Consider the following 21,610-nt stretch of genomic DNA (forward strand, 5'->3'; position numbering starts at 1 on the left):
GTGTTTAAATCTTCCTCCTTCTAAGGACTCAAATGGTGAAATAAATGACAAACTGGGATAGTAGAAGAGATTTAAATGCGACTAAAGATCTTGGTTGATCTTTTTCTATGTGTGTGACTTTAGACCAGACAAACAGTGCTGACCGCTGCAGGTAGCATCGGTCAGGCCAGTGGAGACCTCCTGCGACAGATCGGCGAGAATGAGACAGACGAGAGGTTTCAGGTAACTCATCAGCTTTCATTTTTATCATTCTACTATAGATGTATTATGAATATGAATAGAGAAAAAAGTTTATCAAAGTGCACATCATTTTCACCGATGTAGCTGAACACAATCCATGAAAAGTAAAAAAAAAGATGTTTTTTTTTCTCTTTTTTGTAATTTTTTTTCTGCTTTAAAAGAACATTTTCTAAAAGTGCTTGTCCAAATATTTGGTGATCTCTTATCTTTATCTGTGATTCCAGGATGTGTTGATGAATTTGGCCAAAGCGGTAGCCAACGCGGCGGCCATGTTGGTGCTGAAGGCCAAGAACGTCGCCCAGGTTGCAGAGGACACGGTCCTGCAGAATCGGGTCATTGCTGCCGCCACACAGTGCGCCCTGTCCACCTCCCAACTTGTGGCTTGTGCAAAGGTACAAGAATGAACATTTTGCAAACAGACCTCAATAAATCAGAACATTATCTCCAAGTTAATTTGTTTTAGTAATTTGAATTAAAAAATTATGTAGATTTGGTATTGGTGATTTTTCTGTGTTTAAAATGTGTTTTATTGGTGGTGTGTAACTTTTCAGAGAAGCTGCATTTTCGTTTTTTTATTAGATGTAATAAATATCACTCTGTGTCTCGTGAATTTACATTTAATGAGTGTCATTTTCTGGAATGAAATACTGAAATAAATTAGATTCCAAAGCTGTTCTAATTTAATGAGAAGCACTTTTATACTAACATTACATAATATTAATAAACTCTAGGCAATTAAGTAAATTAAAGAAAATGAGCATGCTTGACTTTTTGGAGATCTCTGCCTTTTCTTAAAAAGTGAATGTACGATGGTTCAGTTAACACTGTGTGCTCTCATTATTTTGCTCTACAGCCCACATGTGTGTAATTAGTGTAAATTAACTGCTGGCTTTGAGTCGGAACAGTTTCATTTATTAGCTGCAGTGTGCTGAGATTATCCAAATTATTGGACAATCCCTGTACTATCATTTTTATTCTGTTTTTGGATTATTGATTAGTTTCACTTTAAACATTAAAAAGTGGATCAAGATGATTTGAATGTTTGATTAACATTAAAACGAAGAGCTTGAACAAGAGGACGGTTTTCCACTCAGTGGTGATCATTTGTCCGCTGCTGGTGACAAAAGTTAAATATGGTCGTATTTTTCAGTGACAGCTTTAATATGTTTAACTCTTTGGTTGTTTCAGGTGGTGAGTCCGACCATCAGCTCTCCGGTTTGTCAGGAGCAGTTGATTGAAGCCGGGAAATTGGTGGACCGCTCGGTGGAGAGCTGTGTCCAGGCCTGCCTCTCAGCCACAGAGGACGGGGAGCTGCTTAAACAGGTCAGCTTGATTCATGGACATATGTACAACAAATCTGTCATTTTTACCTTTTTATTAGTATTAGTGCTAGTATTAACATTACAGGCTTTGTTTAAAAACAGAACTGGTGATGTTGGTCTTGTTTGCTGAAGGTGAGCGCAGCAGCAAGCGTTGTGAGTCAGGCGCTGGCAGATCTTCTGCAACATGTCCGTCAGTACACTGCCAGGGGAGAGCCAATCGGGCGCTACGACCAGGCCACAGACACCATCATGACCGTCACAGAGAGCATCTTTACTTCCATGGGAGATGCAGGTGAGCCTGAAACATACATAAATCAGCAGCAACACGCTGTAAAATAAAATGTATCAAGATGTTTTTACTAAGATTTTATGTGTAAAATTATTCTCTGGTTTTTCCATACAAAAGAAAAGACAAAATGGTCAGGCTGTAGGGAGCGACACATGACTCAGAGGTAGAGCGAGCGCACCATTTGGAGAGGGTACAGTACTCAAAAAAAAAAAAAATCAACTAATGATACAGTCAGGCCATGTGTCAGGAATGTATTTCTAAGAGTTCTGAGTATCATTTCTGATATTTTTTTAATTAGTGTGGCAATTTTTTAAAATTCTTGCTGGGGGAAAAAAAATGAAAACACAACACTCCTATTTTTGATGCTCTTCATAGGGAAAGATGTTTCTTTTAGATACATTTGATCCATAAATATGCATAAACATCTTTATTTTCCCATTTGAATTCTCTGTATTAACTGAAAGACTTTGATTGTTTAATCTATGCTTGTGTACATTCAGAATTATTCACTAAGTTTCCACTAAGAAAGGATCGTCTGAGCTCTTGGTTAGTAGTTTCTGAAGATGCCTTGTTGTGGCTTTACTCCCATCCTGGCCCGTCTTCTCCTCAGCTTTACTGACACACTGATGTGTTTGAAGTGACTGCTGTCAGCTGAAAGCACAGAGAAAGGCTGACAGTCATGTTAACAAGTCTGACAGTAGAAAAAGACCAGAGAGAAGAAAGAAGATGCACAAAGAATTTTGTTGGCCTGGAGGTCAAACAAGGAAATGGATCGACCCAATAAGAAAAGTGGAATATCTGATATCTGCAGCAGACCGTTGGATTGAAACCGCCTCCTCTGTCCCGCCTGATGATTCTATAGAAAACCTATGTGGTATTGTGAAGATGAGGATAATGGAGAACCAGATCCAACAATAGAGATGAACTGGAGGCCACTGTTGAGCAATATGGACTTCCTCTAAACCTCAGCCGAGCTGCAGACAAGTTGCTTCCATTTCAGGCTGCATCGAAGCAGTGATTCATGCAAACGCACCCGAGAGCCGTCAGGCGCATGTTTAGTACATTATACAGACACCATTTTCTGTAGGTAAATTTTTCTGTATTAAAATACGTGTTTTTATTGGTGCTGTGTAAGGTCGGAGAAGCTGCATTTTGGTTTTCATTTGCTACAAACTAGATTTATCAAACTCACTGGCAAAAAATAATCACTCTGTTTGTAATAACTCAGTGGAAGTGCCACTTTTATAATTGAATTACCTAAATACATTTGCTTTTTAATGACATTGTAATCAATTTAGATGTTCCAGTGGCTTAGTGGATTTGTTGTAAATTAGATTGTTTTCAGCTACAAATTTGAGTATATTAATTATAATTGGACCATAATGAATATCCCTGTATGAATATCTCCTGCTCCATGTCGCTGATTAACAACAGCCATGGTGGAAACAGGATGGCCAGTCACTTAAAAAAAAAACAAAGAAGTTGTTTTTAGACTTGTTTTACACAGTGACTCAATGTATAGCCAATGATGCCCATTGTTTGTGGTCAGCTATGTGTAAAGTTTTGAAGCAGGCACAAACAAAAGGAAACAGTTGTGAAAGTGCGAGAAGACAGCAGAATATTCCGATAGCCGAAGAAAGCGTAGTCACTGGAAACGGGAAGGATTGGACCCTGAAAAACTGGATTCAGATTCAGAAAACTTAAACTGAAGCACTAATGTTTAAAGTTAAGGAGCTGGTACTATGTGGTTCATGTGAACATCTTCTAAACTCAGTCTCTTTCTTCATCTCCATTCATATTTGTCTGTGCCGCCATACAGGAGAGATGGTTCGGCAGGCTCGGGTTTTGGCTCAGGCTACCTCAGACCTGGTGAATGCCATGAGGTCCGACGCTGAGGTCGAGGTGGATGTGGACAACTCCAAGAAGTTGCTGGCAGCCGCCAAACTGCTGGCAGATGCCACTGCAAGGATGGTGGAGGCAGCAAAGGTGAGCAGCTTGGAAGACCAAAAAATCTTGGAAGACGGTTATGTTTTGTTTTTTGTGGCAAGTGGATGTCATGTTAAAATGGATGGAAAAAATGCTGAAAAGCGTATGTTTTATTGCTTCAAATTGTTTTAAAAATTATGAACTGAAATATTTATTTATTGATGGGTGTTAACTTTAGAAATGTCTCAAGGTTAAAACACTTTTTTTAAGGCTTTCATTCTACATTGCAGAATGTTTTTAAGGCCATCTTATGGACTAATAGGTTGATGACAGGGGTGGCATTTTTCAAAACCAGGGAAACGGCCACTCTGCTTATCTGGTGACCTTTTCTGAGACAGGAGAGAAGAAAAAGCAGAACCAGGAACCACAGCAGTAAAGTGGTGTGAAAAATCGGACCGAGAATGACACAAAGGTGCAGAAATCTGCTTTGTCCTTTTTGTGTCTTCTCAGTTTCTTGGTTAAAAAAAAAAAAGACATTTAAAGCATCTGTGGGCTCAAAAACAAAGCATTGTACAAAACGACTTATTTTATTTATGAATTTGTATTGCCTGACAGCTTAACCAAGACACAGTGTAACCAAGATGTGCAAAAGTTTGCATTAAAATCAAATCTTTGAAAGTGTGGATATTTATCATTAAATACGGTGCGTCTGGTTGCCAAGCAGTGTCAGATTTAGCTAATCTTTTATTATTTTCAATGAAAATATGACAGCATATGTCAATAAAATGATTTTACTTAATTATTATTGACTCTACCTTCATAAAATAATTTCAACCTTTGCAGAGGCAGACTTTTTGCTTGGAAACCGCACTTTGTTGTATAAAGACATTTAGCACTGAATTGTTGATAAAAGCAATAATTCATTTCTCAGTCAATACGGAAATAAGCTGAGTCAATACAGTGACTCTCTGCTTTTTATTACATCTCATATTTTTTAGAGCAGCAAGATTAAAAGTAAAAGAACTGTTTCCTCAGACTTGTCTCCCTCGCTGCTCTCTCCCCACATCAGTCTCATTATCTGCCGACAGGATTGCTCGCCGTTATTAATAATGCTTCTCTTCCTCCATGGAAATGAAATGATGCCTTCCAGCTGGTTTGCAGAGTTTGATGCCAGATTTCTCACCATCACAGCTGTATATTTAGTTGTGTTAATGGAGGCCGAGGCCCATAGTTGATTTGGCAACTAATTATTCATTTTATTCACTTCATTCATTTCTCTGTGTTGGCTTTTAAAAATTGTGGGGTTAAGATCTGTTGTATTCACTTTTAAGACATGTAGTTTTGCAGGGTTTTTTTTCAGTGAGGACCTTTGACTTGAATTTAGATGCTTTTCGTTAATACTACAGCTTGTCAAGTAATAAAACATAGAAAATGCTGTCATTGTTTGCAAAAAGTTTAACAATTATCCTAATGACTTGTTTCTATGCCAAGCCGTGTTCCCAGTTATTAACTTAATAGCCACAGGCTTTTTCTACAGCAGCAGGAAGCTTTCTAAGTGTTAGCTTTCAAAACCTCAGCAATCTGCTCTGTTGAATTAAAACAAAACAGAGAGCGAAAGGAAAGAGCTCTAATATAAACTGATATTAAATTTGACTATCGGCAAAGGGATTATGAGTGAAAAAGCTACTCATCCTCATTAGATATCAGGTGCATGTAAATAAATTTGATTATCTTTAAAAATTCAGCATAAGGATTTCAGGAAAAAAGAAAATATTCATCAAATCAAAACAAATGAATCCTTGAAATGCAGTCTGTATATCATGAATCTATATGGCATATAAACTTCACTTTTTGATAATCTAATGTACTAAGTTGGACATTAGTACATTTTTTGATTGCATTAATATGCCGTGGTGTGTGTTTTCAGGGCGCAGCAGCGTACCCAGAGAATGAGGACCAGCAGCAGAGGCTGAGAGAGGCTGCTGAGGGCCTGCGGGTGGCCACCAACGCTGCAGCTCAGAACGCCATCAAGAAGAAGCTCATCAACAGGCTGGAGGTTAGCAAGGCAAAAAAAAACCTCGAAAACAGACGTACATCTGTCTCCCCAAAATATTTTAGTTGTATATATAAAAATATTTTAATAATTACAAATATGTTTTTTAAACAGATTGTTGGTAATTGCATTTTTCTGATCAGTACTTTTTGCAGATCTGCTTTTTGCACATTGAAATATTTAACTTTGCAGTTTTTTGTTACAGTTTCTGTCCTTACATTTAGTTACGTTTATCAATCCATGCATTACACTTCCCCCTATAGAAATGAAGCATCATAGGAATGCTTTGAAGTAGAAAAATAAGAAGGAATGTGTCCTTAGTTCTTTATTCTAACAACATGTATTCATGTCATGTCTTCTAAGACTTTCACACTGAATATTTAGTGACAGAGCTGGGAAATGGCAGTATCAATACATAGAGGTGCCTATCTAGGTGTCTACTTTTTGATCGCATTTTAAAGGTGAATATTTATTTCATCTCCTCAGAACGCCGCCAAGCAAGCTGCGGCTGCAGCCACACAGACCATTGCTGCCGCGCAGAACGCTGCCGCCTCCAACAAGAACACAGCAGCTCACCAGCAGCTGGTGCAGAGCTGTAAGGTGAGGATTAGAGCAGACAGTTTTTTGTTGGTTTCTATCCTAGTCAAGTTTGCATGAATGCATTATACTTCCCCTCTGAGAAATGAAGCAACATAGGAATGCTTTGAAATAGAAAAAGGAAAAGGAATGTTTCTGTAGCTCATCTATAGAAACAAATGCATTTATGACGTCTGTTTTTATTTAATAAGTCTCCTTCAGGCCTTTTATTCATTCTTTGATCTGCCCACTCAAGTTTTTATAAAGTTATATAACAAGACTTTAACTGCAGTATCGTTTGTGTGACCACAGGCTGTCGCAGACCACATCCCCCAGCTCGTCCAGGGAGTCCGAGGCAGCCAGGCAAAACCAGAGGACCTGAGTGCCCAGTTGGCCCTTATCATAGCCAGCCAGAACTTCCTGCAGGTGCAACATGCTACGGCCTCAGCACTTCTAAGTTTACTTGCCTAAGGACCTCTAGAAACTTCATATTCCCAAACTCTTCCCCAAATAACTTCAGTCCCACATCAGGAACCAGGCTGAAATTATTAATAGTGCTTCTATCATGGGAGGTCCCGTTAAAGTAGGCCTGTAACCTCTTTTTTGTTTAAAGAAACATTAATAGCGTTGTCTTCTTAATGCTTCAGGGCTGCATGAGGTGAAACGTCTGAAAATGAAATGAGCACAATAGAAGACTATTTCATTGAAGCAACATCTTTTTAGTGAACAATTATTTAGTTTGAATTGGGAAATAATGCATCTGCTTTTCATTCTGCAGCCTGGTAGTAAGATGGTGACCTCGGCCAAGTCATCTGTTCCCACAGTGACCGATCAGGCCGCAGCCATGCAACTGGGTCAGTGTGCCAAAAACCTGGCCACCTGCCTGGCTGAGCTCAGGACATCTGCACAGAAGGTAGAGCAAAGCAAAACTCGCCAAAACAACAGTTTAATCCTGCAAGTAAAAACTCAGCAGAAACATTCAATTAATTGAAACGTTTGCATTTATAAATGACACATTTTAAAATGTTGGAGTATCTTGACGTGCAGCAGCACATGATTGGTGGAGCTGCATTAGAAGGCTGAATATTCCTTTCCAGGCTCATGAAGCTTGCGGCCCCATGGAGATCGACTCGGCGCTAACTGCCATCCAGACCCTAAGAAGCGAACTGCAAGACGCGAAGCTGGCTGCAGCGAACACCCAGCTCAAACCTCTGCCTGGAGAATCGGTACGAGACATTCTCCACCCAAGAATAGATGCTCAAGAGGGATTTTCCTCCAATCACCCCCAACTCCCCAGCTAGGCAAACTTTTTTTGTTTCCACCTTTCTTTTTGTTTTAGTTGGAGAAATGTGCTCAGGATCTGGGCAGCACCTCAAAGGCTGTGGGATCCTCCATGGCTCAGCTGCTTACATGTGCAGCCCAAGGAAATGAACATTACACTGGTTGGTTCTGCAAAATGGACACTTTTTTTGTAGCCAGAAAATAGTGCTTCAAACTTGCCTGCTATCTCATTTCGAAAACACGCATCCTGTGGTGACACGTGCGGCTATTGGGTGAATCTGTTTCCAGGAATCGCTGCCAGAGAGACAGCTCAGGCTTTGAAGACACTCGCCCAGGCAGCACGAGGCGTTGCCGCTTCCACCACCGACCCCAAGGCTGCTGCCGCCATGCTGGACTCGGCCCGAGACGTCATGGAGGGCTCTGCGCTTCTGATCCATGAGGCCAAGCAGGCGCTGATGTCCGACGGAGACGCTGAAAGTCAGCAGAGGCTGGCACAGGTGAGGGGGTTCGGGTTTTACTCCAGAATTTTTTTTTTTTTTTTTGGTTTTTCCAAGAAAATTATGCCACTCAATATTAAAAAAAAAAAAAAACGAATATTTTGAGTTTGTAAGAATCTTCTGGCTCTAAATCTGGTTTTAAATTGTTTGTTTTGTAGTTTTTTTTCCCCATGTTGCCTGACTCATTAACATCACAAGCAGATTTTTAACTAAGCCAGGTCACCTCCTCTTACCTCTGTAAACCCTGTGTTGTGATCCTGCTGTGTGTTCCAGGTGGCCAAAGCCGTCTCTCACTCCCTGAATAACTGCGTCAACTGTCTGCCTGGCCAGAAGGATGTCGACATGGCTCTGAAGAGCATCGGCGAGGCCAGCAAGAAACTTCTGATTGAAACTGTGAGTCAACATCCCGCTCATTGTTTATGTTTGTGTATTTTTCCCTACTGCAGTAAATGGTAATATCAGGAACAGCTTCCATACTGCTAAAATTTCACTCTCTTTCTGGTGTTTGATCTAAAAAAACTGCAATATGTCTCTCCCCTGCGTGCCACGCGCAGATCCCTCCAGCCTCCAAGTCGTTTCAGGACGCCCAGAATGATCTGACTCAGACGGCAGCAGACCTGAACCAGTCGGCAGGCGAGGTGGTACACGCCTCCAGAAGTTCCAGTAACCAGCTGGCTTCAGCCTCTGGAAAGTTCAGCCAGGACTTTGATGAGTTTCTGGACGCTGGCATAGAAATGGCCGGGCACACACAGGTTGGATTTACTGAAAATCAGCTCCCCAATTATGTCAAAGTAGAAACTTGGAAATGTATTTTCTCAGTCTGATTATTGGCGTTATGATGGTGCCGTTTCAGAAAAAGGATGACCAGGTGCAAGTGATTGGCAACCTGAAAAATATCTCCATGGCTTCCAGCAAATTGTTGCTGGCTGCTAAAAGTCTGTCTGTGGACCCTGCAGCTGCAAATGCCAAAAACCTGCTAGCTGCTGCAGCAAGGTAGGACAACTAAACACAAGAGTGCTTTGCAAAAACTAACTTTTTTTGCATTCTATAAATTTACTACTACAGGAAAAGTTAAGCCTGTTTTTCAACACCTTTTTACAATAATTTACTTAGTTGAACCACCTTTTGAAGTTCAACAAAGTGTATTCTTCCACATATTTGTGCCCCCTATGCAGCTTTTGCTCCATTTTTTTTGAGATGGCCACTGAAAACCTAGTAACAGAATCTCCCATCTGAGTTTTTAATATCTGCAGGCCATCCAAAACTTGTCACAGAGAGGAAGTACATTCACTAGCTAGGTTACTTGTGAATGTAATTGAATGCACTTATTATTTAGGGGCGTCAGATTACTAATACACACCAGTCCTAACAGAATTTTTTAAATGATCTAAGACCTAAAATTCTCCACAGAACATTCAAATTTGTGGTTAGAACTTGATTAAAGGTGTAAATAAAAGTTATGTTTATGGACAGTGAATACTTTTTGTAAGTTCCAGTATATTGAAAACTGAAAGATAGAGCAGACTCATGTCTCCAGACGGCATGAGTCTAGAGAGACTCAAACTTGATCCAAGGACCTAAATGCCTCTGCACTGGAAGTAAGTGAGAAGCTGGAGAAACTAAATAGGCATAGTATATTATCCTTGTTCCAAAAAAAAAAGAGATTGAAAGCAATATTTACCCTTTACAGTTCCATGAAATGTAATTTACACTTCCCTTATGTGCTCATGAAATATGCAACACTGATAATTGTACTGCTTTGAATGTTTTTGTGTTCATTTTGTTTTTCAGAGCTGTGACTGACAGCATTAACCAGCTGATCACGCTGTGTACCCAGCAGGCGCCCGGCCAGAAAGAGTGCGACAACGCCCTTAGAGAGTTGGAGGTAAATCTATTAGTTTCTGATTATTTGCTTGTCTTTCTCTTTCATGTAGGATTTGGAGTCACTCATTCTGTCCTGCTAATTTGTTCACTAGGCTGTCAGAGGAATGCTGGACAACCCCAGCGAACCCGTCAGCGACCTCTCGTACTTTGACTGCATTGAGAGTGTGATGGAGAACTCCAAGGTAGGCCTTTATGTCCAGTAGCCTGAAGATCAGAGCACCCTCTGCCATACCGCGGCCTAATCATTGGTCCCCCTCCTGCTGGTGCTTTGTTCAGGTCCTGGGAGAGTCCATGGCTGGCATTTCTCAGAACTGTAAGACCGGGGACGTGCCTTCCTTTGGAGACTGTGTTGGCTCCGCCTCCAAAGCCCTCTGTGGCCTCACTGAAGCTGCGGCACAGGTACAGAATGGAGAAGCTGCTGTGTGTATGCGGGTGATTGCGACTAACGGTTATGCGCGTTTTTTCTCAGGCCTCCTACCTGGTGGGTGTATCGGACCCCAACAGTCAGGCCGGACACCAGGGGTTGGTGGATCCCATCCAGTTTGCCAGGGCCAACCAGGCTATCCAGATGGCCTGTCAGAACCTAGTGGACCCACAGAGCAGCCCCTCCCAGGTGCACAAATATACATGCAAATCTTTGAACTATCAGTGATTTTATAACAACTGCTTCATAGCACTTTAAAAAAAATATTGCAAAAATAAGCATTTTTTTATTTATCTTGGCCTGAAACATGTTGGTTTTATAACATTTTATTATTTTTAGCTTTGGTGATTACACTTAATCAGTGTTTGTGAAAATGGTAATAAAAGTGACCCAACTTGTGTTTTTAGTGGCAAACCTTTTACTGATTTGTATCCAAATGGCCGTCCTCCTTATATGAAAGTCCAATATTGATATTTCTCAGTATCAGCTGGATTTTTCTATTACGATCTGCTTGAGTACAGCTAGCTTAAAGCTCAAGAGATGCTTATTAATATAAAAGTACTTCTCTTTTCCTCACACTCCCATACAACACTCTAGTTGCCATTTTATTGCTTTGTGGAGTTTCAATGTTTCACTTTAACATTTATAGGGGTTTTATTTTTTGTAAAAGGCGAGATGTTTTTGTAGCTGCTTTATTTTAAATGAATAACTGTTTTGAAGTCAAGTCTCCCTTGCTCAGTGGGTTTTTTATTGTTTGTCATACAACAGGTGCTGTCTGCAGCCACAATCGTTGCAAAGCACACCTCTGCATTGTGCAACGCCTGCCGTCTGGCCTCTTCCAAGACCACTAACCCAGTTGCTAAAAGGCACTTTGTACAATCTGCCAAGGAGGTGGCTAATACCACTGCCAACCTGGTCAAAACCATCAAGGTAGGCCAGAACCGGAATTCCAAGGTCCATAATAATCATTTGGTAGAATTTTATTCTTCGTTTCTTTTACTTTGATTTATTTTCCAAAATAAGATATTTCTGCTCAATAATTTGGTGTCTGAACTTAATTTTCTCTGTTTTTGGGATCTGACCCACTGATTAAGATTTTGACTGGTTCTGTCTCGTTTTCAAAGGCTCTAGATGGCGATTTCTCAGAGGAGAACAGGAACAGGTGTCGGGTCGCCACCTCTCCACTCATCGAAGCCGTGGAGAACCTGACGACGTTCGCCTCCAACCCCGAGTTTGCCAGCGTCCCAGCTAAAATCAGCAACGAGGTGTGTCCACGAGAACATCTGAAACCCCTGATTACACCTTTGTCATTAAACAGAGGGTTGTGGAACACGTTCAAGCGTTTCTAATTTACTTAAGAAGCATTTTTCCGCTTACAGGGCTCAGCAGCTCAAGAACCCATCCTCCACTCGGCACGCTCCATGCTCGACAGCTCCACCCACTTGCTCAAAACGGCACGTTCATTGGTTATCAACCCCAAAGACCCTCCCACTTGGTCCGTTCTGGCTGGTCACTCTCGCACCGTCTCCGACTCCATCAAGGGTCTCATCACAGCCATCCGGTTAGTGAGGAAGAGATTGCTCAGCTCTTATGTATCATGTTTACGTTGACTTCTATGAAGAGATGTAGATGTTAAAATTGCAAAATGAGAATCTCATTAACTAGATCTGATACACACAAGGTGACATGTTTATTCTGTTCATTTTGATCAGCATGGGTTACAGCTAATCGAAAGCTCTTATAAAAGTAGAACATCACATAAATATGATAAAAACACACTGTTATGTTATGGCCTGAATTATTATGGACTTCTGCTTACTTGACATTTGACTAGCACACAGTCATCAGAGTTCTGCCTCAAAACATATGAATGGAAAGTTAAGTGTTAGGGAAAAGTGTGGCAGAAGCATGGGATCCATGCTGCTCAGTGTCCATTATGGAGTTTCCAGAGTCAGGAATGATGCGTGTCATCTGCTGGTAATGATACGCTGTCAGCCATGTTTCATTAAGTCTAAATATTTGCAGCTGTCTATCAGGAAGTTTTAATGCAATTCATGCTTCAATCTGCTGATGAGCATTTTAGAAATGCCAAAAGTCCTGGTGCCTGATCACACTTCAAAACTGCCTGTAATGACCTTCATATTGATGTTGAATTATAGGGTTCCTTTACCTTTAGTCATAAAAAGTTTTTGAATATTGATATAGTCAAAAAATTGTGTGTATAATGAATCCTTATGAACTTCAGGTTGAACTGAATGAATTAAAACATCTTTATACAGTCATGCATGATGACATTTTTGCATGTTTCATTTTATCTTTCACACCTTTTTGCTCCTGACCTTGTTCAGAAAAACACTGATCCCCCAGAGGCACTCGACCCCCAACAACAGACGCTCTGAATGTTGAGGCTTTCTTCTCTTCCCAGAACATCTGCAAATTAGCATTCACACACAGCCAGCCAGCTTAGCATCTCTTTCAGTTCTGCTGCTCTTATCGCAGGCTTCCTCATGGACTGCAAATTCACAACTGGGACTTCGGCCCATGCCTTTAATGGGATTCTGTGATCTGCTGCGGTGCTGGCGAATACAAATGGCAAAGGACCTCTCTGTCCTGTAGAGGTCGATCTCATAACTTTGTTCGTCTCATTAAACACAAAGATGAGGTTTTCTGGTAGATTTCCTCACTGTCCCACCACAGGGCCAAAGTGATGCTGAACAGACTTAATCTGCCAAAGAGGCCAGAGCCACAGCAGCTAAATTACCTTCCCAGCTTGATTTTCTTGCACATAGAAAATCCCAAGAAAATGGGATTTCTTTGGGCAAATCCCAAAGACAATGTTTTAAAAATATGTCTGTTTTTCACTTTTGTTGTCCTGTCTTCTTCATCTATATATCAGAGTATTTCATTGCTTTCTGTTCTTAACCCCTTTTTTTTGTCTGGTTTTCAGAGACAAAGCCCCAGGCCAGCGGGAGTGTGACTCGTCAATTGATAAAATTAACAAATGTATCCGAGACATTGAGCAGGCCTCTCTGGCCACCGTCAGCCAGAACCTCCCCAGCAGGGACGACATCTCACTAGAGGTGAGCAGCTGAGAATATACAATCTTATCACAATGTTCTGATCCCATTAGATCTCCTGCTGAATGTTTGAACCAAGAGAATCCAAAAAGCTTCACGTTTCCCCCTTGCATCTCTGTTTTATGTTGCTTCCTGACGGCTTGTTTACGCAAACCAATACATATTAATTAAATCAGATCAAACAAAGCCACTTAACTTCTTTTAATTCCTGGGTCAGGCGCTACAGGAGCAGCTGACCTCTGCTGTGCAGGAAATTGGTTACTTAATTGACCCCGTTTCAACAGCTGCCAGAGGCGAAGCTTCTCAACTAGGACACAAGGTATGTGGGCCAGGGACGGTAATCACGAGTGCACTGGAATGATGGAGCGACAGAGTAGTGTGATTTTTGAGATGTTCTCTTAAAGCAGTGGTGCCCAGAGTCCTCGAGGGCCGTCATCCTGCAAGTGCTCTCCCTGGTTTAACGTACCTGGATCAAATGATTGCTCGTTAGAAGGCCTAAGAAGAACATGGACATGCTGAAAAGGTTGTTGATACCACCAGGGAGAGAACTAAAACATGCAGGATGCCGTCCTGGAGGACCGACTTTGGGCACCCCTGTCTTAAAGTAATGAGAAATGTGACAAAATTATGGAAATGACCAAAACTTCAGATGCCTTTTAAAAAGAGTTGGACGGATCAGACAGGAAGGATGGGGCAAGGCCATAAAAAGGCATTTTTAAAATTCATTTTTTTTGTTTTATTTATATTTATTTATTTACATTCTTTATTATCAGTTTGGAACATGTCAACTTGATTTCAACATTTTACAGACAGCATTTTTAGTTTTGACTTAGTGATTGAATGGATACATCTAGAACTAAAAAGGAGCCGTTTTAAAAGTTTGAGTTTTCGACTTAAATTTCATATTCGGGTCAAACTAGATCTGTGGTCCTTTACACTTGGTGTGATTAAAAAAAATGCTAAATCTTTTGTTTTTTACAAATAGATTACCAAAGATACCAAATAGTACTTAAAGGATTCAGCATTGAGGAAAAGAAAATTAGAAAGTCATGTTTAAATTTAAGTATAACTGGGTCTTCTGCTACCAGAACTTGTGTATTTTTCCCCCATCAGGTTACCCAGCTGGCAGGTTACTTTGAACCGCTCATCAAGGCTTCTGTGGGTGTCACCTCCAAGCTCAGTGACCACCAGCAGCAGATGACTTTCCTGGACCAAACAAAGACACTGGCTGAGTCTGCCCTGCAGATGCTCTATGCTGCAAAGGAGGGTGGAGGAAATCCAAAGGCAAGAATATTCATTTAAACCTCTAAGTTTTGTTTAAACTAATTCTGCCCAGCAGCTGAGACGATCCAAGAAAGATACTTAACCGGCTCTGCTGGTATTTGTGTGGATAACTTTGTAGGCGGCCCATACCCATGATGCCATTGCGGAGGCAGCTCAGCTCATGAAGGAGGCAGTGGATGACATGATGGTGACGTTGAACGAGGCAGCCAGTGAGGTGGGCATGGTGGGAGGAATGGTGGAGTCCATTGCTGAGGCCATGGCCAAGGTGAGCTCTTCAGGGAAGGAAATTTTAACTCCACAGTGAATGAATTAATGAAAACCCTCAGTCTTATATTTAAACCCAAACAAACCCATTAACCCACTTTGTTTCAGTTTTTTTTTTTTTTTTTTTTACAAGAAAAGTTTGCTGCTATTGCTTCCTAGCAATAGCAGGAAGCGTCTTGGAAAGTATTACTACCCTTTGAACTTATGTATAATAAGTCATGTCCCCAAAATGAAAGGAAAATTTACGCAGTGTTTTACTTTTCTTCACATAAACATCTCTTTCCAGTGTTAAATGATTGACTGAACAGTTCTCCATGAGCGACCTCACTGATTTAAAAGTTTTTTCTCTGACGTGATTTGCAGGTCTTTGTGATTCTGGTTCTGTAACAACCCACTGAGGCCTTTACAGAACATTTGAGATTGAGATTAGATTTGTCATAGGTTGACTTTTTCTTTTCCATAAAATCCCCTAAAAAGACATCAACACCTGTGGTTGTCATGTGACAAAATGTCTGAAGGCTCATGGTGTATTGATGATTTTGCAGTAATCCAGACTTAATTATTGTATAAATATAAAAGTTTCAGAATTTATTCTGTTAAAAATAACAGAATTGTTGGTTTTCTTAGCTTGTCACTTCATGTTCGCAGCATAATGACTGCAACCTTTGTTTTGTTTAAGCGCATTTAAATAATTCAGTGGGGGAAAATCAGTTGTTGATGTATCCATCCTTAAACAAAGCCTGGCTTTTTTTCCAAAAGCCAAACTGCTGGCAAAAATATAAAGTGCAAAGAAAGTCAGGAACCTTTTTACCTTGATAATTGGTGAGAATAACACGATCTCATTACATGTTTTCTTACACTCCAAAACAACAATTATCACTAAGGCAACAATGCCTGAGATGTGTGACCTCATCATAGAGAATGTCGTGTTTGAATTCATTTAACATTATGGATCATTTATAAAATGATCAGTTGTAGCTCTGCATTTTCAGCATTCGGGAGTCTATTTGCCTGCGTGACCTTCAGCGCAGTTGATTAAACGGGGATAATCAATCAATAATGGCTTGTTGCCCTCTGTGATTCAAGCAGAGCTCATTTGAAGCTTTTTCTCATGAACTTATTCAAGGCTGCGGATTCCAAGATGCGATTTCTCTCAGCAGGAGTGGCGAAGATCACACACTTATAATATTATGAATTCCAATCGATCCTGGCATGCTTTTCCCACATTATCTTTTTTTTGTCTCTTCCTTTCCTGTGTCAGGCAATTGTGTTGAACACTATCTAATTTAGTAAAAGTGCTGGAAACAATATGCCTGCATTGCCTTTTTCAAAGTTGTAATTACAAACTTGGCTGGATAAATTTTAATGAGTGTAAAGAATTCATTTCTTTGCTTTTAAAGAGGTGAAAAAATTTGTAGGTGAAATAACGCCTCAAGGTAAAGACCTAAATGATTTTCTTTTTCTGATGTGTGCATAGTGAACAAATAAATGTGATCTGCAATGCCATTTCTAACTAGTTTGTGTCCAAATTTAGCTTGATGAAGGAACGCCTGCCGAACCTGAAGGCTCCTTTGTGGATTACCAGACTAACATGGTGAAACATTCAAAGGCTATTGCAGTTACTGCCCAGGAGATGGTAAGCCTTCACGACAAGTACAACTCCAACTTGACAAAGTTGAGAATATAAACAAACTTATCATACGTCCTGTAAACAATTGTGACCTGTAGTAATTTGGCTGATGCTTTATGAAAGGTCACCAGTTTTAAAACGCTGATTACTAGGCTGAAATGAGACTGTGTGTTTTATCTCCACTCTGAAGTTCATTGTGTGTGTTTATCCATTAGATGACCAAATCAGTGACCAGTCCAGATGAGCTGGGGGCTCTGGCCTCTCAAGTGACCGTGGACTACAGCCAGTTGGCCGTTCAGGGGCGGCTGGCTGCTCACACTGCTGAGCCAGAAGAGGTGAGGAGGAAACTAAGACACTCATAAAGCAGCTCCACTTTCACAAGCCATGGGGATGAAGTTCAGTCATCAGGAACAAAGAAGCCAGTTAATTAACCAGGATCTTTCTGTGAAATTAAAATCTCTTCTTTGTAAATCAGCGCTTAAGTTTTCTGGTCGGCTTCTCCTTCGTTGCAGATCGGTTTCCAGATAAAGAGCCGAGTGCAGGAGCTCGGTCATGGCTGCATCTTCCTGGTCCAGAAGGCCGGAGCTTTGCAGATCAGCCCGACGGACAACTTCACCAAGCGAGAGCTCATCGACTGCGCCCGGGCTGTCACAGAGAAGGTATCAGATTCATAAAATTTAGCCACATGGCAAAAAGGAAAAACAAACATTTTCTCCAAGTTCATTGAAAAATTTCATCAAAAAAAATGCAATTGAAAATGATTAGTTTCCCTTAATAAAGAATTAGCAAACAAAACTCCTTCAACTATTTGCTCTTTAAAAAAAAAAGTTGTACCTGCAGGTAATTGTTCATCCTCACCTGTATATTTATGGATTTGAATCTCTCTGTGTCCCCAGGTGTCCTTGGTGCTGTCAGCCCTCCAGGCTGGTAACAGGGGCACCCAAGCTTGCATCACCGCTGCCAGCGCCGTGTCGGGCATCATCGCAGATCTGGACACCACCATCATGTTTGCATCTGCAGGCACGCTCAATGCAGAGAATGACGAGTCCTTCGCAGACCACAGGTTCTTTGAAATACTTGGATGTAAACCTAATTACAGCTTCTTTGTTCAGATGAGTTTTCATCCCAGACTGACAGAATGAAGTGTAATCTGTTAAATGCAAAGGAAGACTTTGGTGTTTAAGATGCAAATTACCCAGACATACTAAAGATGGCAGAGGTGTCACGCTGCATTAAATTCATATTTTGGACTGTACTCACTCTGAATGCAGTCTTACTGTTTTTAGAATAAATTGATTGATTTATTTTCGTATTACTGGGCCCCTCTTCTTGTTTAAAAGGCACATTGTCTCCTGTCAAGGGAGTTCTGAATGCAGCACAGTGCATAGATGGACATATCTGCTGATTCAAGCTGAGACCTGTGACATTACATGACACAGTGACATGAATCCTTCCAGGCAGTGCTCAGGCAGTTTTTACCTCATGCTAGAATAGAAAAGCATAAGTGGTAGTGCTGCATAAATTTGATTTCAGGAAACTTGAGAATTTCCTGCACATTTGTGACTGTCCTCCCTAACAGTTTTAGAAAAAGTTCTTCTTGGAAATCAAAACATCTGCATATCATTCCAATGATTGTTTCTGCAAGGGTTAGGCTTTGAGTTCAAGATTTTATTTACTCAAAATAATACTAGAAAATTTTCTGCCAAAGCTCAGATGTCTTCAAAGCTCAACTGAATGACTACTTGTCATATTTTGTGGGACAAGTAGTTTGTTTTATTAACTTTCACTCTCTGTTCTGGAATCAGGGAAAATATTCTGAAGACTGCCAAAGCCCTGGTTGAGGACACCAAGATGCTTGTGTCCGGAGCCGCTTCTGGTCAGGACAAATTGGCCCAGGCCGCCCAGTCTTCTGCCAAAACCATCACCCAGCTCACCGATGTTGTCAAACTGGGAGCGGCCAGCATCGGCTCTGATGACCCTGAGACACAGGTGACCACGAGTTGTGAAACAATGTCATGTCACTTCTTTGTGCTTCCCAGACGTCACGGTAACAAGTCAGTGTCCCTGTCTGCCTTTTTCACCAGGTGGTTCTGATTAATGCAGTCAAAGACGTGGCCAAGGCGCTAGCTGAGCTCATTAGTGCCACCAAGTGTGCGGCCGGGAAGGCAGCAGATGATCCATCTATGTACCAGCTGAAGAGTGCTGCTAAGGTGGGGGTATCATTCTGGAAAAATGTGTTTCGTGGGTCAATTTCTCCATGTATTGGTTTAATATGATATGAACTGTGAACCATATAAACAACAAAAAATAAACCCTTCTAAAATACTTTTTTTGGGTTATCAATATCTTATCAAGCCTAAGGAAAGAGGAAATCTGTAATGCATATGAAACCCTGTTCAACAGAAATGAACAGTTGAATTCTCTTTTCTGACACACATGCAGTGTTGAAGCTGCAGCTCATAATTCACTGATTGCACTATCCGGCTCCTCATTATCAGTCTGAGCTGTGAAGATGTCAGTTCAGTCAGCAACAGCCCAGGGTGTCAAAGTCTTACAGATGGTGAAAAAACATCCAGTTTTAGGCTTAAGGTTGGAAAACAGAAACGGTTTTAAAGATTTTTAGTTTATTTTTCTTCTGTCATTCATTAAGGTGAAAAGCATCTTTATTTGGATATTGAAAACTACAAACAGAACGTTTTCCATAATTTGGGTGGAGAGGTTTTAGAATTTAAATTAGTTTATATCATGAGCAGGAGAGTCATTCATGCAAGACTTTTAAAGATTTGTTTACAACTGAACTGAAGAGTCAACTACTGGGTGCAAAGGTTTCATTTCATTGTGGAGTTTTAGAGGTGCTGTTAGGACTTTTCTAGAATTTAAAGGAAATGTTTTCATTCCCAACCAAAACATTACTTTTATGTGACTTTTGTATCTTTATACTGCATACAAATTTTTTTTTACTGATATGACAAAAAGTTTGAACATATATTGACAGAAGGTTAACTATTAAGTTTCAGTATGGGTTCATTTTATGACAAGAATAATCTGCAGATTACAGCGCCCCCTGGAGCCACAGTGTGTGATGGTTACTGAATTTGGTGGCTTTTAATCATTATTCAAAATACACAATGCTGAGGATACATTAACTTATCTCGGCATTGTTACTTTCCATTTCATGCTTCACTTTTATGTACTTAATACCTTTATAACCAAGCTGTGAATAAATGGGACTTTATTTTCTGACTTAAGAATGATTTGTCATTGGGTAAAGCATCTTAACTGGGTGTAAAACCAGTAATGCTGTGTTCCAGGTGATGGTGACCAATGTGACGTCCCTGCTGAAGACTGTCAAGGCTGTGGAGGACGAGGCGACTCGGGGCACCAGGGCACTTGAGGCTACGATCGAGTGTATCAAACAGGAAATGGCGGTAAGAAAGGCCAGGGAAAAAAAACTCATTAGCTGGAAAAACTCATCAGTTTCTTTTTTTCACCAAGACTGTGATTTAGTCTTTTAGTTGCATAACTTTACTGTCTGGTTTTCTCCATCCTATCAGGTGTTTCAGTCTAGGGACTCTCCCAATAAGACCACCACACCAGAGGAGTTCATACGCATGACTAAAGGCATCACAATAGCTACCGCTAAAGCTGTGGCTGCAGGAAACTCTGCACGCCAAGAGGACATCATCCATACAGCCAACCTGAGCCGCAAAGCTATCTCCGACATGCTAACGACCTGCAAGGTGCCGAGCCGCTTCAATATATGCTGGCTGCCATGTGCTACAGAGATTAAATTGTAAAAGTTAAAATGTTTGTTTATTGATTTTTTCTTTCCAGCAAGCGGCTTACCATCCAGAGGTCAACGAAGAGGTCAAGAACAGAGCCCTGATGTTTGGAGCAGAATGCACAACTGGATACATTGATCTGCTGGAACAAGTACTGCTGGTGGGTCATAAACCACATCAGGAAGGGTTTGCATGGAAATAACTTTCCCCTTTTTGTTAGCTAGCTCGCACTCTCTCCTGTACAAGTGTTCAAGTGATCAGTGTGTGTGCTCAGGTGATGCAGAAGCCCTCAGCAGAGCAGAAGCAGCACCTGGCAGCTTGCTCCAAACGAGTGGCAGGCGCCGTCACAGAGCTCATCCAGACTGCTGAGGCCATGAAAGGTAACAGCCGCCACCCAGACCGGCACCTCAAGACAGAGCCGTGCAAAAGTATTCCAGCCTCTTGTTCCTTTTCGCATTTTGTAACCACAGATTTTTAGGTGTGTTATTGGGATTTTATGTGATATTCCAACACAAAGTAGATCATATGTGCGAGTCTGAAGTAAAAGAATGAAAGATTCTCAACATTATTATTTTATTTATTATTATTGTTTGTTTATTTTTTTTACTAAAAAAAAATCTCAAATGTTGTTTGCATTTGTATGTGAATACTGTATCGAAACATTTTACTTTAGTAAATGCCTCAACCTCAGTCAGATTAGATGGAAAGTATCTGAATTCTTGTCTCAAATCTCCAGATGGATTTTGGTCTAGACTTTTATTTTTGTCATTCACACATGGCTTTGATTTAAATACTTGTGTTGCAGTTCTGGTGGTATTTAGATTGTGTTTAAGGTTGTAGTCAGTCTGTTGCAGCCTCTTAACACGTCTTCCTCAAGACATTATGTATTTAGCTCCGTCCATCTTTCCATTAACGCTGATGAGCTTTACTCTGCTGAAGAAATGCAAACCATGGTTGAGATGTTGGGTTCAGGATCATGTGCAGTGTTGGATTTCTGTCACACTGTGTCTTTTTATTTTGACTCTTCTTACCCATTAGGTAACTTTTGGTAAAGGCTTGCACTGAATTTATTATTAACATA

The 21,610-nt window shown here is 40.7% G+C and overlaps 1 protein-coding gene across 1 annotated transcript in view; it reads left to right on the forward strand.

Moving 5' to 3' along the window:
• Positions 1-21,610, forward strand: part of tln2a (talin 2a) — a 78,362-nt gene that overhangs the window by 50,661 nt on the left and 6,091 nt on the right. Inside the window, exons 18-53 of the mRNA XM_055036480.1 lie at positions 124-222; positions 465-632; positions 1,429-1,563; positions 1,695-1,854; positions 3,671-3,837; positions 5,705-5,833; positions 6,317-6,430; positions 6,719-6,832; positions 7,185-7,319; positions 7,504-7,632; positions 7,746-7,848; positions 7,976-8,184; positions 8,458-8,577; positions 8,739-8,936; positions 9,038-9,177; positions 9,976-10,069; positions 10,161-10,250; positions 10,345-10,467; positions 10,538-10,681; positions 11,261-11,422; positions 11,617-11,757; positions 11,872-12,053; positions 13,440-13,572; positions 13,787-13,888; positions 14,683-14,853; positions 14,972-15,118; positions 16,652-16,753; positions 16,963-17,082; positions 17,260-17,406; positions 17,644-17,810; positions 18,553-18,736; positions 18,832-18,957; positions 20,059-20,175; positions 20,302-20,487; positions 20,582-20,689; positions 20,804-20,909. Of these exons, the coding sequence (XP_054892455.1) occupies positions 124-222; positions 465-632; positions 1,429-1,563; positions 1,695-1,854; positions 3,671-3,837; positions 5,705-5,833; positions 6,317-6,430; positions 6,719-6,832; positions 7,185-7,319; positions 7,504-7,632; positions 7,746-7,848; positions 7,976-8,184; positions 8,458-8,577; positions 8,739-8,936; positions 9,038-9,177; positions 9,976-10,069; positions 10,161-10,250; positions 10,345-10,467; positions 10,538-10,681; positions 11,261-11,422; positions 11,617-11,757; positions 11,872-12,053; positions 13,440-13,572; positions 13,787-13,888; positions 14,683-14,853; positions 14,972-15,118; positions 16,652-16,753; positions 16,963-17,082; positions 17,260-17,406; positions 17,644-17,810; positions 18,553-18,736; positions 18,832-18,957; positions 20,059-20,175; positions 20,302-20,487; positions 20,582-20,689; positions 20,804-20,909 (4,972 nt within the window). The remainder of the gene's footprint in view (positions 1-123; positions 223-464; positions 633-1,428; positions 1,564-1,694; positions 1,855-3,670; positions 3,838-5,704; positions 5,834-6,316; positions 6,431-6,718; positions 6,833-7,184; positions 7,320-7,503; positions 7,633-7,745; positions 7,849-7,975; positions 8,185-8,457; positions 8,578-8,738; positions 8,937-9,037; positions 9,178-9,975; positions 10,070-10,160; positions 10,251-10,344; positions 10,468-10,537; positions 10,682-11,260; positions 11,423-11,616; positions 11,758-11,871; positions 12,054-13,439; positions 13,573-13,786; positions 13,889-14,682; positions 14,854-14,971; positions 15,119-16,651; positions 16,754-16,962; positions 17,083-17,259; positions 17,407-17,643; positions 17,811-18,552; positions 18,737-18,831; positions 18,958-20,058; positions 20,176-20,301; positions 20,488-20,581; positions 20,690-20,803; positions 20,910-21,610) is intronic.

The sequence above is a fragment of the Poeciliopsis prolifica genome, unplaced genomic scaffold, assembly GCF_027474105.1.
Source record: "Poeciliopsis prolifica strain line A6 unplaced genomic scaffold, Auburn_PproV2 SCAFFOLD011, whole genome shotgun sequence".
NCBI classification, from domain to species: domain Eukaryota; kingdom Metazoa; phylum Chordata; class Actinopteri; order Cyprinodontiformes; family Poeciliidae; genus Poeciliopsis; species Poeciliopsis prolifica.